General features: G+C 47.7%; 1 protein-coding gene across 1 annotated transcript in view; it reads left to right on the top strand.

The window, feature by feature from the left end:
• The window catches only part of LOC146202354 (protocadherin Fat 3-like), a 148,120-nt gene extending 136,006 nt beyond the window's left edge, over window positions 1-12,114 (top strand). The window contains exons 51-62 of the mRNA XM_084588125.1: window positions 531-679; window positions 1,131-1,302; window positions 2,018-2,155; window positions 2,868-3,049; window positions 3,778-3,996; window positions 4,321-4,409; window positions 4,530-4,613; window positions 4,883-4,951; window positions 5,345-5,539; window positions 7,089-7,262; window positions 9,295-9,471; window positions 10,247-12,114. Of these exons, the coding sequence (XP_084444251.1) occupies window positions 531-679; window positions 1,131-1,302; window positions 2,018-2,155; window positions 2,868-3,049; window positions 3,778-3,996; window positions 4,321-4,409; window positions 4,530-4,613; window positions 4,883-4,951; window positions 5,345-5,539; window positions 7,089-7,262; window positions 9,295-9,471; window positions 10,247-10,334 (1,736 nt within the window). The 3' untranslated portion in view covers window positions 10,335-12,114. The remainder of the gene's footprint in view (window positions 1-530; window positions 680-1,130; window positions 1,303-2,017; window positions 2,156-2,867; window positions 3,050-3,777; window positions 3,997-4,320; window positions 4,410-4,529; window positions 4,614-4,882; window positions 4,952-5,344; window positions 5,540-7,088; window positions 7,263-9,294; window positions 9,472-10,246) is intronic.
• The last annotated feature ends 6,361 nt before the right edge of the window (window positions 12,115-18,475 follow it).

Below are 18,475 nucleotides of genomic sequence, written 5' to 3'. Positions count from 1 at the left end.
TATTTTTGCATGTCGTTCTTTTCTCTCGCGTGCAGCGGCGACAAATGTATACTGCAGCAGTCATGTGGGTCAGCGATCTGCGTCTGACATTTTTAAGAACCATTTTATTGGTACGGACATTTATCTAACTTCGACGTCGTATTGCAAGTTCTCTCTTAGTCATTTAATTGTCACAACAATATGCAAAATCGCGATCGTCGTGTATGGCGGTGTCATTGTCGCGCAAATTATATCACTCGGCATACAGGCGTGCGAATGACAAACGTCTATTGATGGATTTTGGTTGCGGTGGGAGTCGTTAATATACGTTGCACGTTTGGGAATAATTTCAGAACTTTTAAATAACAAAGGCTATAAAAGTTGTGTGCGCATTTCACTCGAATCTCTTCTGTGACGTTTCTCGAAGAGACTCTCTTTTTGTAACATCTTGTACGTAGAAGCGAGAGCATGAGCGCCAAGTAATGGCACTGCGACGGCAGTTGTCAATCTCCTTATCTCGGCATCACAACGCCCTTTCCTATCTTGTTCAGATCCAAATGAAGTGGACACGTTCTCGGTAGAACCGAACACGGGTGAAATCAGACTTGCCAAGGCACTGGACAGCATCCACCAGAGCCACTACCGTCTGGTTGTATCGGCCACCGACGACGGAGACCCACCAAAGTCTGACCACGCCGAAGTAAGCTCAAGTAGCCCGAGGCCTCATTTGGCGTGCGTAGGTTTGGGCATCGGATAAGTCTTCGTTAATTGGGTGATTAGTCAGTCTGCACGTGGATTAACTTCGCAAGGCGACTACCTAAGCTGTCTAGCCAGGGGCTTTGAAACAAACTTTGTGTAATGAACGGCAATGCAAAGTCACAGTTTTGTGCAAATAAAAATGCATACTAGGCTTTCTTTTTTCATGCAGCTATCAGACGCTTACAGTTCTAAAATATTGACAGGAAGCATGCCTAATAGTGCGCTTGAAGTTTGCGCTAACATCTGTGTTGGCATGGGACGCATACTTGCGCCAATGGAGCGCAAAGCGAAGATGAATGCGTGTGTTTTGTTCTATTTTTCGTTTTTTCAACGCTAGTGCGAAACATTGGCATGATGAACATCCCTAATCTATATCCCCCCTTGCCTTCCAGGTCAACATCATCATCGGCAGCGGGCAAGGCGTACGCCTGTTCCCACTTCGAATGTACGAGGTGCTTGTTTTCGAAAACCAACTGGCGCCCCAGGTTATTCTCGATCTGAATGCAACGGAAGAAATCGCCCACAGACCCGTTCAGTACGCAATCGTTGGCAACAACTACAACGGTAAACATTTGTCTTTCTGTTCATCTGTAAATATTAACAGTTGGATAAACCGTACGTGCGCGTGATTTCAGCTTAGACGAAGAAATTATACAACATTTTGGGCGACTTGGTTACATACATTCATTATTACAGCGCAAAGACGGACGGGACAAGAGCGCTGTTGTGTCCTCCTCTTGTCCCGTCCGTCTTTGCGCTGTAATAATGAAGAAATTATGCATGATTATGCATGAGACAAACAACTATGCATGATATACCGCTGCCACCGAGAGTAAATGGGTCTGCTTTTCCTAGTCCTGTAACGTAATGAAACAATAAGCCCAGTGACCATGGCGGTTGCACATAGAGCTCCTACACTTAAACGCGTCTGTGTGTTAAACGTGCGTGAAGATCGGTCATTAGAAATAGTGCATAGAACAACATTAGTGATAAATAATGTTCAGTGAAGGCTATAGGCATGTCTAGAAGCGATCCGCATTCGACTCACGGATAACGCTGCATGTCACGGATAACGCTGCATGGTCTCAGCTTTCTTCTTCTGCTTGTGCCCTGCGTTGGTGCATCACAAAAAAGCGCCATGATACTTTGAATATATGTTAACTGGTACAAGAAGCATTCAAGCACGTGAGTTTATTGCCGCGAATACTGCGTATATAGTCAGTAGGGTTCGCTGGATATATCTGGTTCACAACAACATCACCACCTCTAAACTCCACAGGACTCTTTGCTATCGAGCCCGACACTGGCCGATTGTCGGTGACCTCCAGCCTGGACAGGGAGGCCATACCCAAGTACGTGGTCAAAGTACGCGCCATGAACAAGAAGAGGGTTGGCCGAGCAGTTCGGGAGAGTGCGGGTGAGTGCTACTTCACTCATTACTACGCATTTGTTAAGCGAAGGAGAATTTCCTGTTTTGGAAAATTTAAAATTCAGAATTAGTTTTTTTTTTCTTTTGCTTGCTGTTGGTCGTGCGGGTTGTCAAACAGTGCGACCGAACGGTAAACAACAGCTTTCACCAAACCAAAGTGATGTTTCCCAAATTGATCGCGAGCTCAGCTCCAAGCCTGATTGAAACTCAAGAGAATGATGTTACGTAATCGAACGTGATGAATTGAGCATCTCTGAGAAACCAAGCCTTAGCACTGGTCCTGGCGCTGCCGAGAAGGATTAGAGATGACATGCATGTACCCCCTGTTTGTTACTTGCCGGTGCTGAAGCTTGAACTCTACTCCTGGCGAACACGAAAGTGTACGACAAAAAAGTGAAAAAAAGAAAAAGGCGTGCACCTTTCAACCTGCGGATTTCCTCCGTTGTAGAGCGTAGAGCTTCAGGGTTAAAAGAGAAGTTGACTGTTCTGTAGACACTTAACTGGTCAATTTTATAACTTCCCGCCATTTTCTGAAGAGGCGATTAACGTAACGCTGTCCTTTAGCAGAATCTTCTGTATTGCTACGTCTAAAACGAATAACCGTAATGTCTTGTGTATGATTCCTGCTCCTGACATTTTAAGTCACAAGTCAATCACGGAACTAACTGCCCTCTTTTGGGGATGGGCGTTACTCTCGCAGTGGCCAAGAAGGGCAAAAAATCTGAGGAAGAGTCGGCGCATGTCGCTTTCGACGAGGCCCTCATTGTGGTTAACGTGGGTGACGAAAACGACAACTCGCCAGTCTTCGACCACCAGGGCAAGCCCATCGTGGCCGCCGTGCCTCTCGAGGCCTCTTTCGGCTACCAGGTCACCAAGCTACACGTGAGTACGACGTCTATATACCAACTGTTATCACAATGATACACTCTGCTTTTCCTGCATCTATACTTTTCGTGGAAGCCAAAGAGCCTCCGGAAACAGTTCTCATAATCCCCGGCAAGACTAAATACCCGCGGTCTTACCACGCACACTCAAATTGGATGCCGATTTGTAAAATTCCTCACTAATCCGGCCTTTTGTCCTTACTGGACAGTCTTAAGCTTTGATATGGGCAGATTGTGCTGCAATATCATTCGATTGTCACGTTCCTTCGTACAGTTCGGTGTTACGTAGCTCAGTTGGAAGAGCACCGGACGCGATATTCGGAGGTCGTGGGTTCGGTTCCCACCATCGGCACGTTGTTTTTCCTTCTACTTTGCGTTTGATTATCTTTCCCCTGAACTGATTACATTACTAATTTATGTGATTATCGAAGTAAAAATTAAAAAAAAAGGACAAAGTACAATCCCCAATGCTTTCCTTGGCCTCGCCGACTGTTGGCTTCTTTCCTTCATGTATTATAACGAGCACCCTCATTTCTCCTTCATTTATCTGCTTATATATATATATATATATATATTCTGTGCTTCATCAGGCTCTCTATGCTGCTTGCAAAATGGTTCTGTGTCCTTTATTATTGTTTTTTTTTGGAGGGAGGGGGGGGGGGGGTCAAACTTTCATTCATCCTTCCGGTTTTCTGAACTTACGCGTTTTCTTCGGCATTTGGACAGGCCCGCGACGCTGACACAGGCTTCAACGGCGCCATCCGTTACGAGATCATCCAGAAGCCCGAGGACGCGTCGTCAAAGTTCCAGATCGATCCGGTGACTGGCGTGGTGCGCTCCGTTGTCACCTTCTCTCTGGACGGCGGGAAGATGTACGGATTCGACGTCAAGGCCGTTGATCGAGAGGGCTCCGAGGGAGGCAATGCTGCCGTTGCCAACGTCTTTGTGAGTAAATGGAGCGGCTTTTTTGCATCCCTGTCCACAGCTGTCGTCACTTCTCACCCGTTTCACTCTATTTTTCCGCGCGCTAGTAGAGCGATCATGGGCGCCCTGCTCTTTCTCTCAACAAGAAATCGATTCTCAGTAATAACTACATTTATACTTGCCAAAAATCACGGCTTCAGTGGGAGCTCCGTTCGCGCAAGCCCTGCTTGCTTTCGTGAGATTAAACTCGTAGAAATTAGCTCATTATTGTACAAGTTATGAAATGGAGGAACATGGGGATTAAGTATATTTCTTTCCCCCTCCTTCTTTTACTCCCGGTTTCAGGTTTACGTGCTGCCGGAGACAAAACTAGTCCTTTTCGTCACTGATACTCCTCCGGTGCACGTTGAACAGCACATCGACAGAATTCTTGGGTACGGCCTTTTCATCCCTGCCGTTGGAGGTTTCGCTTCCTCCCACATAGCCTTTGCAGAGCAACGTAACGCTTCTCCTGCTGCGTGCTCGCCCTGAATCCATTCGTTTTCTCATGGCAGGTACCTCGGTAACATTACGGGATTCCAGGTGAAGATGGCGAAGCTGGAACCTCATCACGAGGATGAAATGGAGCACCCAGAATCGTAAGTTTTGAAGAAAAAGGTTTCAGAGGCCAAGGTACTTTCATATCACTCTGTAGCAATCTACTTTTGTAGCAACGCTTTCAGCTACATAAATTTAATGGTATTCTATTTATTGGACAGAAATTGTTTTCACCATCAATATACTTCACATTTCCACATACGTGAATAACAGAGTGCAGTTTTTATTCTCTTTAGGAAGGGCCACTCTAGTGTGAACATGTGCGTGTGCTAACTCCCATCCGCCCTGACTTGCTCTTTTTCTCTTCTAGGTCTGATTTGTTCCTCTATGCTATCAACAAGGACACGAATGAGATCGTTGACACTGATACATTGCTCAAGTACGTAAGGCCATTCCTGTCTACGATTTTCGCTCTCTCCTCCGATGGCTGAAAACACTGTGGCGCCCATTGAGCGCAGCCGTAGAGGTGTACAGTCCATGCCATAATATCACTGAGCATGCTTCAGTTGCCAGATGCTGCTCACGCCTTACACGGCTTACACCGCAGAAATTAGGAATTATCTCACGCGTACTTCACCACACGCCTGTGGTGCACTAGTGCATGAACGCAAGAACCTATCATGTCGACTCCACAGAATGCGTCACAAGATTTGAAACGCCGAAGCGTGCTCCGTAAACTTTTGGCAGAATCTGCATGCATACAGACTCGATATTAGTACAACACAGTTTCATCTGCTCTTCATTCACTGCATGCGTTTTATTTCGTTTACAGTGTGCTGAACGAGAACTCGCAAGTGATCGTTCGCTACCTGGAGACGTTCCGAATCCGGCGCATCCAGGGCGTCTCTGTGCAAGAGAAGATCAGTCAGATGGGCACCACCGAGATTGCTATAATCGCACTCAGCAGCGTCATCTTCCTGGGCGCCGTGTTGGGCATCGTGCTCCTCTGCTCTTCCTGCCAGAGAAAGTGAGTGCTCTCGCGGAGTTTTCAGTTCATGGGCGAACGTATTTTCCTTTCGCAAAGTACTTTGGTTACAAAGCACCTTTGTGCTGTGTACGCTTAGCAGTGACGCTGTTTTCGTAGGAGCGGTATAATGCACCGATGTCATACCGTCAACGCACCTCACAGGCTCTGCGTATACCGTGCGTTCGCGCGGTATACGCACCGCACCAGACCAGAGTGTACGTACAGTGCCCCCAAAATAAAACGGAGCACGGACCTGTGGAAAAAGTGGTCTTCTTCGTCCGGGCTGCCGATGAGGCGAACTCCAAGGGTGTCATGCTGAACACCCGGGTGTCCCACACGCATCAATGATATACACGGGCGCATCCGCTTTCAGGGCGTGCCGCTAAACAAAATTTGGTTCATTCGTGTGCTCCGTTTTATTTTGAGGGCGCTAGTACGTTCGGATAAGGAAAGGACCTTCCATCTCACCTCAAGGGTGGGTGTGGTAAGCATCGCAAGTCTCGTGATCTGCAAGCGGTGCCAGACGGTGTAGAAAAAGAGCAACTAGCCAAGGGAAAGTTCCCCGAGGGAAACATAGGTAGCCTGGCCAGTTGAAAGTTACTGGGTGTAAGCAAGATAAGTTTGGATGGTTGAAGACTTGAACGATCAAGGAATGTTTAAGATTTCAAAGAAGATTGATTAAACAGTATGCACAAAGCTCTATGCGCTGTCACCTGCACGTGCCAACACAGTGGTTTCGGTGGGAGCGGACGAGAAGTTTCATGAGCAATATATGCTGAAAACGTGGATAGTCAGGCATGCCACTTAAGGGTAGTCAGGATTATTAGCAGCCGAGCTTTAAGCTACAGGTTATTCATCTCGGTACGCTGTTTCAAAGTAAATATAATATATGTTCTCATCTATGTACAGTTAGCTTATTTGGAGCATATTCTTCCCCGAACTATTTCGTGCAAAAGAGATGTGCAGGAAAATTTTAGTTACCAAAATGGCGGTTATTTTTGTATTCATTCGTTCTTAGCGTTATCTGTAACAGAGTAGAAAGCTTATTCTTGTCATCGCAACCCTAGCATCGCTTAAACGTCTCGAGCCAACATACTTCAAAGTAGCTAGTTTTCAAGTAGTAACATATTTGTCGTTTTTCTCTTTAGCGGTTTACATGTTCTAGTGGGCCTCTCTCCTTTAACTCAGAACTGAAGAACGTACCTCGCTATATGCCTTCGGGCGCAGAATTGGTGTAACAGTATTTTGATGTTGATACCGCGATTGCCACGGATAGGGAGGAGAAAGGAACAGGGGCTGGATATTTTATTATAAAAAATTTACGCGAGGCCGTCGCGAGATTAGGTACCCACAAGCGTTTGGTCAGCGATTGGCTACTGACCATGCAGCCGTGAAAACCAGCGATATAAACGCTGGCTTGTGATGTAACGCAGAAAAAAGAAGGACGTTGCCTCGAAAGACCGAAATAGCGAAAGACATAGGCTTGAATGCAGTTTCGCATAAACAGCCAGAGAAGACGCGGGACACATGAGGACGCTTTCATTTCCAGGAAGCTTCGAAAGCGCCAGAAAACCTGGGAGCAGCAGCGGCTGTACAGCATCAAGAACCCTCTGATGGGCAAGGCAGTGGCCAATCCGTACGGCGGTGGAAGGGTCTCGGCTGGTCCGCCGCCCATCGGTGTGCCTCCCTCCAATTTGCAGTACAACAACGTCGATGACGTTCCGTAAGTGCCCCTCACCTAATCAATCCCTTCGCCCGCGTTTACAGCCGAAATATTACCGCCCGAGCGAATAAAATCACCTTAAGTCCCAAACAGATTATTATTATTATTTTTTTCACCGGACAGGTCATTTTAAAGGGGCATGATGACGACTCCATTCCGTTATTATCACCAGTAACAATTGATTCAGACGCTTGTGCGGCAGCGAGAGGCGCATTTGTGGGCGAGAAAATAGGGCTTGAAAATTTTCCCGAAACTCCATTCGAACTCGTGGCTTCATCAGCTAAAAGGACAGATCGACGCCATTTTGATGCGACTGCCGATGTAGCGTAGCCTTTAGGATAAAAACAAAACAAAAAACACTACAGACGCATACAGCTTACTTGCGAAATTGGCCGGGGACGACGACACCTGCATCTAACTTTTGTTTTAAGGTTCGGTTGCTTTGTAGGGTTTAACGTCACAAAGCGAATCAGGCTATGAGAGCCGCCTAACTTTTTTTTTTTTTTTTTATCGTAGAAATGCTCCGCTTTCGTTGAGCCTTCTTGTAATTATGATGTGGTCTATCGATACAAGGGAGCTTGTATTTGTCGCCGCTGTCGCTTTATGGTTGATCCATTCGACGGAGCTAACCGTCCGCGGACAGTGTGTCACGTGACTCGCCGATGGCGCCTAACAGATGCACTGGAATCCTCTCTACACACAGAAGGAACCGAGAGTATTGGAAACCAACGGAAAGTGAGGTTAATATTTTCATGTTTTATTTGGGCTGTTGATCGATAAAGAATTATTAGTAGAATCATTTTTTCACTGCTGCAACATACAGCGATTTGCTCTGGAGCATTGCGGACGAGCCGTTTGAAGTCAGGTACCAGCCACGCCGAATCACGTGACGACTGTCCCGCGCCCAAAAACAGCGATTCGGACTTTGTCGTGGGGCCACCTGAAAGTGGTGCACAATAAGTGATCCAGTGCTACGAGCCTCTTCTGCCACGACAGGCTCATGAAAATCAATTCCGACCGTTTTTCAACAACGGGCACGTACACGTTTATTAAAGCCATTGTTAATGCAGTACGTTTAAGTGCCTGCTTATTGTAAACGTTGATGGAAAAGTTCCAGCTAAGCGCTTTGTACCGGCAAGTACGTTTACATACATTCTCAACCTGTGCTGTCACTACCCCACAAATGCCGCACATCGTTAGTGCGAATAGCTTCTGTGAACATATCAGGTGTACTCTCCCGTTGACTCCTCGAACATTCCAATTTCCTTTTCCCTTACGTGAAATTTAAAACACGGCACTGTCACTTTCGTACACTTTGAATTTATGTAAATACTCATTGGTCTCAGCGTATGTGCAAATGTCATGGCCGGTATGAGCCGCGCAAAGAGGATCATAGAGAAAGCCGTGCTAGTCCTAATTACTACATCTTCACACTGACAGGTTAACTGGTGCTAGTACTTCCCTGTGCAGGACAAACTGGCAGCGAAAACTCCTCCTCAAAATGGCGGCCTGGAAATATTACTGCAGCCTCTTCGCTTCAGTCGAAATTAATTGATTTCTTACAAAAGGCGACAGCGTGCGCAATAAATGCACGCACATCATCGCAGTCTGGTAACGATATCGTTATCGATTGAAATAGAAACAAATGGAGAATTATTGTAATGACAGCGTTCTGTTGTTGCAAATTACCTTAAATCCTAGACTTTCGTGTCGTGGGACTGGTCCTCGTGGAAACTAACCGATTCGTGTGGGTATGCACTCACAACTAATACTCTCACGTGGTTTGGTTTTCAAGTCTTCTAAAAAGGCTGCAGGTGCCACTCGGAGTGCTGTCTGTCCTCAAATTCATGACCTTGGGATGGCAGTTTACGTAACCCTTTTGTCCTTGAAAACATTGCCGCACTCGGCAGGGGCGATGTACTCAACGAAATTGTAAGAAGGCCGCTGCCGTCGCGGTACAGGTGGTGCTCACTACTTCTCTTTTCCTTAATCGTGGTCTTTCCGTCTTTTTTTTTTCCCCTTGTTTCTGCAGCATGGATTACAATGACAGCATCACAGACACCTACTCTGTAAATAAACACAACAGGATGAAACTGCGGCAAACTGCCCCTGACGGCGCATCATCTCTCAACCCGCCGCGTAGCCCACGCTTTGAGAGATACGGAAAGAATGAGAACGGCTGGTACGACAATAGGGATGTGGAGACCGTGTAAGTGTTTGCAATGTTCACGCTGTGCGTTCTACACCAACAGTACACGTGTAACGCCGCTCTGGCCCTACTGCGGGAGTTAGCATAGGGGCCTATAGCCATAAGCCGTAGTAGCGCAGTTCCTGAGTAAAAAAGTATGTATGCTTGTCACACTACGTCTTACTGCATCATGGGAACAAAATATTTAATTAGGGGCCCTTCTTAGCAATAGCAGCAAGTTGGTAATATTAAAAAGAAAGTCGCTTCTATCTTTGATATCGACTGGTTTACGTTGTGATATAAGTGGCAAGCTCAGATTTGGCATTCTGAATTTTAAAACTGCCCTGCCACGGTTTGCTGATCGGGTTCAAAATTGCCCAAAGCGCAGTCGTCGGTTTGCCTATGGCTAGGCAGCGCTGAGCTCTCTAGCTTCGCAACTTTGCTTTTGCCATAAACTTTGCTGCATAGGGATGCGCGTAGCTTACAGTCGTGCTCAGGCGCAGCTGTTCTGTAGCGCTGTCGTTCTTGCCACAGTCTTGCTTGTTATAAAAAGAATAGATATATCTGAGCCATGCTGCAGTGACAAACCTAACAAGTTTGCCTCGTAGTCAGTGTAACAGCAGCGTGGTAGAAAATTTCACAACACTGGGCTTTAACCCTACCTGACACATTCTGCATGCTCGTTTTTTTTTTTTTTTTTTTTTGTACCTGCCTGCTTTGTTTTTGTACGTTTGCTTTGTTTTCGTTTTCCGGTTTAACGGCATGGGAGAGTAACCAACTGTTAACACCCTTTCAGAAAATCTGACATGACTGGTTCGAACTTCACGAGCTGGTCTTCGAGAAGGTCCCATCAGTCACGGAGCAAACCTGTGACGGAGTTATGAGCCGGCCGCATAAGCGTCGCCAACTAGTGCGTCAGAGTTTCTCCTCCTTCCTCGCCCTAACGCAAACGCTGGCAAAAAATAAAACAAACAAAAACAAGAGACAGATGGGTAAAGAGGAACGGAGCAAGCTGGCCACCGGGCTTCCCTCGTCGGGCCACCAGTAACAGCAAGCCTCATTTGACTAATATGCGCTAACCGGCAACGTGCTGCGGCTGTAAGCAAAGCCAAGGCGTGACCCATCCAAGCACGGCTTCTTGGACTGCAGAAAGAAGTGCGCGTTGTGCTTTCCCGCCCCTTCTCATTTTATTTTTGACTTCCTCCCTCGCTGCGAATGAGCAACACGCATTCTGTTTTTCCAGTGCGACGCACATTTAGTCATTGGACTTTGTGAGGAAGCCCAAGACGCCGGACTGTTGAACTGACTGGGTGTGCAGTGCTCTGCGAGTGGATGCATTCCGCGACGAAAGAAAGTGCCTTCACCAAGCCGCCGTCATGGCTGCCGCCTCGTCCAGTCGGTCCTTCGTTCCGCGAAGCGCGCGGATGAACACTGGGGAACCGACGACGCGAGCGTGCGCGGCGCGTTTGTGCGTGTGTTTTGTGCGTGTGTTTCGTTTTTCTCTCGTGCGGTCCCGAAACCTGTGAGCATGCTCAGAAAAAAAAAAAAAAAATACCCGTAGCGTTACACTCGTAGAACAGTCTATTGCCAAAAGCGGCGGTTCGCTTCAAGCAGCGAGGCGAGTCGCCGCCGCCAATCTGCACGTGACTTGCACGAATGAGCGCTGCGGAGGCCGGAGGTGAGGAAATTCTCGCGCGGCAGCGCAGATTCACAAGCGAAGCTCATCCAGTCTTCTCGCGCGCCGCGTCCTGTCCCCTCGCCAGACGGCAGATGGCGACTCAGTACGCGCTTTACTCAGTGGACGCGCAGCATGTACTGTTGCGGGCAAGCACACATAGCCCTTCTCCGCCGCAGCGATTGTCAGCGACGTAGGGTCGCGCTCGGCGTTCTCCACCTCTTAGGTCTAGAGCAGGCTCATCCGTGCATCTGGGTCCGGACGGGTAGATCGAAGGAGGTTGTTGTCAGAATAGATTCGCGCCGCGCGTTGTTCCACTCCTGTAGAGTTGCATCTCTCAGTGTCCATAACAATGCCGGAGAGAGCACTAACTCAGGTGTACTTTTGTTTTATTTTTCGTACGTTTTCGCGGCGGCAGTGTGCTTAAACGCTTGAACACTAGGAGTCACGCGCCTCTTGCGTCGTGTTGTTTTCCCCGTAATATTTTTCGTCGTATCAGTCATCTCCCATCACGAGCGCAACGTAATCTGGACCTATAGATGTACAGTCATCCTAGAACGCTTAGATATTCTATGTACGTGCATGTGAAACGCGTCAATGTTCCAAGCGGCTCACTGAGCAATTCAAGCTACTCGATTTTTGCGCTTAGAGGCGGTTCCATTTTCTTTTTTCTTTTCCGCCGAGGCCCATAACTTCCCTTACATACTCGAGAATGCCGGTGCATCTCCCGGAAACGCCGCACTGTAAGTCGGCGTGTAAGTCAACTTGGGACGCATCGGAAGTGCGCCAACTTTATTGACGGAGCAGTTGCAATGCCGTATAATTGGAAACGCTGCCACGAACAGTGAGAAAAGTCCAGCTGTTCTTTGTTCACTAACAAAAATCTCTTCATCGTCATAATACGTGCAGTGTAGTATGACTTGTACATAGCGAATATTTGTATACTGCCGCAAACAAACCTAATTTTTGTAAGAAATAAAGTTCACGTAAGTCACAACAGTTGTCTTGTGTTGTTATTCCGTGATTTGTTAAGACTCACTTCCGCTTGATTATCAGTGGAGGAAAGACAAGTTCTGTGCCGTTACAAGAGACAACAAATCGCGGCTCTGGCCGCGCGCATGCGGTGCTCTAATTGCTCAGGGGAACCACCTTTTTGAGTAAGACGTCGCCTCGCTCTTGTGTCTGCTTCGTAATACTAGTTGCCAGAAAATATTTAATATTGCAACCGGCCGCACCAGCAGAGTATGTTTATTTCAGCACTGCCTTTCCTTTGTTATTGCTTGAAATAAACCAATATATTCCACCAGCGCAAACATCGCATCCGCATTTCTACAAATTTCAATAACCTGGCTCAAATGGCTAGGCTGCCATCAGTAAAACCTATCGCAGATATGGTATTTACTGCTGATTTTAAACAGGAGCAGTTAAGGACGACTGGTAAGCACAGCAATTTCAGTAGCTAACCACTTTCCAGAATATGGGAAAAGATGAAGGCTGTTGGCGCAGAGCTGGGAGGGCCCTTTCTTCTTCACCCCACAATGGCAGAAACGGCTGTTCAGCGGATGAAGCGAGGCGGCAAGTAGGGTGGAATACGCGCTTACTCTCGAAGTGCTTGCTGTTTGAAACTCATTTCGCCACTCCACATTGTCACACGCTCTGTTCCTGATTGGCTTTACGTAAGAGGCGGACGCGCGGAGTGGCAGTTGTGCCGCAAGCTTGTGAACTGAGCAGCATAAGTCAAGTGCGGCTTAAGAGGACTGCGTTAACGCCTGAATTTGGATGCGCATTCTGACTTCTGTATCTTTGTTCGAACTAGCGTTTGAACTAAGAGGAGGAAGGTAGTATTACACACGTTTCTTTTCCCTCAAACTAGTTGACAGTGCGCATACATCCCTTCGTTTCCTGCCCGTTGGCCAATGTTTACGATCCTACATACCTTGGTTAGTATGAGCCCGCCTATAGCCCAACAGTACGCATGTCCATAGAGGTGCGCATGAATATACAAGATTTTTCACGTGTGTCACTCCAGTAACCAGATAATTGCAATTGTTACTATTACAGGTGACGCAGCCAGAAATTCCAGTGTGATTTGAAGGCGTTCATACAATCGACTAAAACCCATAACCACATTTAGATTCGCTAATGCGCGATGCTGCCGGATTCAGTTGCATGGAGATTCTCGGTTCTTTCCTATCCGCGAATCAAACTGCAAATGAGAAATCAAATTAGTCCCATTTATCGCAGCTCGCGCAGGAACTTCATTAGCTGTTGTCTCATTATGTCATCAACGCACGACTACCGTTCATTGCCGGTAGAAGCACTTCTAAATTTCATGTAACTTCTACTGCTGTGCTTGAATTATGAAACAAAGGCTTGTCTTCCTCGAACGTATCTTGTAATGTTCAGGTTGACTGTAATCTGTTTAGGATGACTGCAATCTGCAGATTTCACATGCCCGCTTAATCATGCTACTTGGACTTTTGTCCTTGAACATATAAGCATAATATAGAGTTTTAGAGTAGAAGATTCCTACCGCTTGGGGGGTGGGATAATAGCGGGGCGACAATGCGCATGTGTGGAGTGCTGCGATGAACAGGCGAGGGGCCCTGTAATCACTCTAGGCATTGTCGTGACGCTGGGGCTACGTCGACCCGGCCTTCACTTGGTAGCGTGCAGAGACTCGGGGTTGAAGTAGGATTGAATCTTCGAAGTTGGTGAAATATGTACAAGCAGGTTTAATGGCACTTTGAGAAACTTATTTACAATATTTACACGAAAAAGAAGGGTACATCAGCAAAATGGCAAGCGTTAAGAGTTCATAGCGAGAAGCGACTGGATGAGCCGTTTACCCAGGGCCCAGAGCGACATTTCGTGCTCTGCAGCGTCCTTAAAAACCCCCTATGTCCAGCCCCTCTCTGAAGATGCTGACCAACCAAATCCAGGGCACGCCCCTCAGGTATCGGCATCCAAACGAACACATCACTGCACTGATGGTCTGAAGCACTGACTGGTCCGGCATTCATTCGTTGGGCGTGATCACTTGTTGGCGGGAAAAGCTTGGGAACGGCGAGGAGAGGAGGTACATTTCTATTCTTCAGCAAAGAAACCACAGGCTGGTTCTGACAAGGGGTTTTACTTCTCAGAAACCCGAGTGCACGTGGCGCCGCATCCGCTCCCAGCATTGTCCGTTTTCGACAATTGCAAATCTTTCCTGCATTCCTGGGAAATCACTTAATGGCTGTATGCGTCATGCTCCTTTCTTGTCCTGCACGTCAGCGGACATGTCACTCTGTCGTCTCCTTTGGAAAGTAGGCATTCCTCACTGGACGATAGGGCTTATCGACTGGAAGGGTGAACAAAAGAAAGAAAGCACTTCCTGCATTTCCCGCAGGGGGACGTTTCTTTGTGTTTTTCCAGACGTTCTCTTGGCAGGGTCAATTTGGCATTTGCAGAGTGTCCACAAAGCAAAACAGGCTTACAAAACAGGATTCCTGGAAACAGGCTCACTTAGAGCCATTGGACCATCACCACATATTCACAGCACTTATCCATGCCCACAGGCGAACAATAGAGCGCGCAATTGCGGATGCTTGGTCGTAACAGCCTCCTCCCCCGCCAGAAGAGTCTCGGAGGGCAGCAGTCCCAGCTGCTGCATGAAGAGACGACTTAATGGCCTGCACGTGAACGCTTGAAGCTCGCTGTTGCTTGTCGCGTTGTCTTGATTGTTGTAGGCCAAATTGCTCGAGCTGTCTGAAACTCAACCACATGTCGAAGCAAGCACTCGGCTCCCGTCTGAAGAGACCAGGTTAAAAGAAAACTGCCATTGTTGTTCGAGAAAAGCCCACTCTCAAGACGTTCAGGACCCACGTATTCCTAGAAAACCAAACGTGCTGCTTTACATAGCCACACATATACAAGCGCACGAAAAAAAAAAAAACCTGATTATCAATTTGGATACATGGTGAGGAACATCTCGGACCGCTTAGAAAGAGCGGCTAAGCGCGTCCGCATTCCCATTTAACTTCCCCTTTTTGTATCTTATTTCAAAATTGTACTGCTGTAAAATCAAGCTCCACCTAAGAAGGCGACTGTTCTTCGATGTCGCAGTTTGCAGCCAAGCCAGGGGACAATGGTCCGTCTCTACGGTGAATTTGGCCCCTCCAAGATAGCACTGCAATTTTTGAATGGCCCATACAATGCAAGCGCACTCTTTCTCTGACGCGGAATAAGCCCTCTCTCTAGAACTCAGTTTTCTGCTCAAGTAGAGCACGGGGTGCTCATTACCGTCGTCATCTCTCTGGCAGAGAACAGCACCTAACCCTCGATCACTGGCATCACACTGGACCGTGAATTCTCGGTCATAGTCTGGAGCTCGCAATACCGGACGGCTAATCAGCACAGCCTTCAGGTTTACGAAGGAGGCTTCCTTTTGTTCGTCCCAGACTACATTTGTCGGTTCTGTCTTGCGGAGAGCGTCGGTCAGAGGGCTGGCCAAAGCTGAATAGTTAGGGATGTAGTGATTGTAGTATCCAGTCAGACCTAGGAATGCTCGAATTTCCGTCTTCGTGCTCGGCCGCGGGTAGTCTACTACCGCAGAAATCTTAATCTCGCTGGGTTTCCTGAAACCTTGACCTACATTGTGACCCAAGTAGTCCACGGTCGCCCTTGCCAGGCAACATTTCTCGGCCTTTACGGTTAGTCCAGCTTGACGCAAAAGGCTCAGTACAGCTCTTAGATGTACCATATGGTCCGCCCATGAGTCGGAAAAAACCGCAATGTCATCTAAGTAAGGCACTGCGAATGTTTCACACCCCTTTAAAACCCTATCCATGAGTCGGGAAAAACAAAATGGAGCATTTTTGAGCCCGAAACTCATCATTGTTGGCTGGTAGCTGCCCGTCGGAGTGACGAAAGCCGCGTATCTGCCGGCGCGTTCAGTGAGCGGTACTTGCCAGTATCCTCGAGTAAGGTCCAGCGTAGTCACATATGCCGCTCTACTGACCTGTTCTACTCTCTCCTCAATATTCGGAATAGGATACACTTGATCCCTGGTGAGAGAATTTAGCTTTCGGTAGTCTACCACAGGCCTCGGGTCTTTACCTGGAGCTTCTACTAAGATCATAGGCGAAGCATAATCGCTTTCCGAGGGTTTTATTACTCCCAATTCCAGCATGCGAGTTACTTCCCTATCCAGAATTTCTCTTTGCCTTGGAGAAAATCGGTAGCACCTTGATCGCACTGGCACGTCTGAAGTCAGCTCAATATCGTGCTCAGTCAAATCAGTTCTGCCTGGCCTGTCCACGAAGCAGGCCTCAAACTCTGTTATTATCTCGCCCAGATCGGACAGCTGGGATTTCTTTAGTTCTCCTCTCTGCTCCGTCTTTTTGAGAAGCTCCTGAGCGTTGCTTCCTTTTCCGCTGAGGCAAATCAAGTTGTCCCCCATCTCCTCGGGAAGGTGTAACGTTAGATTTACCACGGCTTGCTCCATAGCTAAGTCCTCTCGGGTTCCACTTAAAAGTCTCGTGAGATTACTAGACACTGGCGGCAAGAGGTTACTCTCTAGAACGTCCTCATTCCGTGTCTTATCAAGCTCACTTTCTAGTTGACTTATCTGAGATGCCTCGCTCTCAAAGTTTTCCGACCCGTTATCTTCCGCATCGACCACTGTTTTAACTGCCGTTTCCTCCGCTGTGGATTTTTCTGGTATGAGCAGTGTAGCTAGTTCTCGCGCCTTTGAACGTGTTAATGCTTGCACAACACTGTCTCCGAAAAGGATGCCCCTCTTTCGCAGTAGCATGTCCGATTTGTTGGAAAACAAATACGGATAGCACTTAGGCAGCTTTTCTGAAACTGCAGCCTCGGTTGTTAACTCGCCGAAAGGGCCCTCGATGACCACGTTCGCGATTGGCAAGCACACACTCTGTTCCTCCACTACCTGGCGGATCCACGCACACTGTCCTGTATAGTCGGAAGGCGACACATACGCCGGATGGACAACATCCATCGTTGCGGCCGAATCGCGCAGTACCTTGCAAGGCTTCCCGTTGACTACTAGGTCATGCAGGTAGGGTTCTAAAAGCTGCATATTTTCATCGCAGTCCCTGACATACGAGAAAGCAATCTTTTCTTTCCGGCAGTTGACGGCAATGTGACCCTGCTCATTACACCTAAAGCATGTGAGCGGCTTCCTAGCCTCAAGCTTATTCTTTGTGTTCTGCACGTTGGTCACTTCCCCACTTTTCTCACTGCCGTCCTTTCTAGGGCGTTTGCCCGAAGAAGCCTTCCTTTCTTCGTTTGCAAATCTAGCAAAGTGCCTTTTCTGACGGTTATTCACACTCAACTTGGGATTGCGGGGCCTATCCACTACTGGGTTGCTGAATTGTCGGCGCGAAGCGTACTCCTCAATGAGTTCGGAAGCTTCAGTTGCCGACTTAATGTCGCCTCGGTCCTGTAACCAATTTCTTTCTTTTCCTGGGAGGCAGTTATAAAACTGCTCCAAAAGAATTCGCTCGACTACAGCGTCCCTATCCCTGTAGGAATCAGTGCTCTTTAGCCACTCGCCCAAATTGACTCTTAGATTGTACAGGAATTCAGGGTAACTCTCGTCCCTGGACTTAGTAGCGTTCCGAAAACGTTGTCTGAACGCCTCGGCGCTAAGCCTATACTTTCTCAGAAGGCAAGCTTTGACCTTCTCGTAGTTGTCCGCGTCCTCCTTGCTTAGCCGCGCGACAACCTCCGCTGCCTCGCAGGGCAGAACCGTCAATAATCTCTGAGACCAAGTGTCTCGCTGGAAGGACAGTTTTTCGCAGGTTCGCTCAAAGTTAGCCAAATACAGACCGATATCCCCTGATATCACATATGGCTGCATGTACTTTGACATCTTGAAATCTGCCTCCTTGTTGAGAAGAGGTACCGCTAGCTGGGGAGAATTGCCCGACCTCTTGCTCAACTCTAGTTCTAATTTCCGGAGCTCAATTTCTTGGTCCAGCTTTTTTTCTTCTCTTTCACGCTTCTTTTCCTCTTTTTCCCACTCACGTTCGCGCTCCTTTTCCTCTTTTTCCCGCTCCTTTTCCTCTTTTTCCCGCTCTTTCTGCTGTCTGAGCTGCTCCTTTTTTTGACCGATGAGGTTCCATGCTTCACTGAGCTCCTCATCATCGGTTCCCAGATCAGTGATTGCCTTTATAATCAAGGGTCTTCGTGCCAAACCACTTGTATCAATTCCCAATTCCTCACACAACAGCAACAGGTCCGGTTTCTGCAGCTTTTGTAGGTCCATGATCGCTCCGAGTGTCGGCTACTTCCAAAACAACAGTGCAAACTACCAAACCTAAAGGCGTTTCAACACTTTTT

This window comes from Amblyomma maculatum, chromosome 1 (assembly GCF_055883805.1).
Source record: "Amblyomma maculatum isolate TAMU_Amacu chromosome 1, ASM5588380v1, whole genome shotgun sequence".
Classification (NCBI taxonomy): Eukaryota; Metazoa; Arthropoda; class Arachnida; order Ixodida; family Ixodidae; genus Amblyomma; species Amblyomma maculatum.
This window is presented reverse-complemented; position numbering and strand designations above follow the sequence as displayed.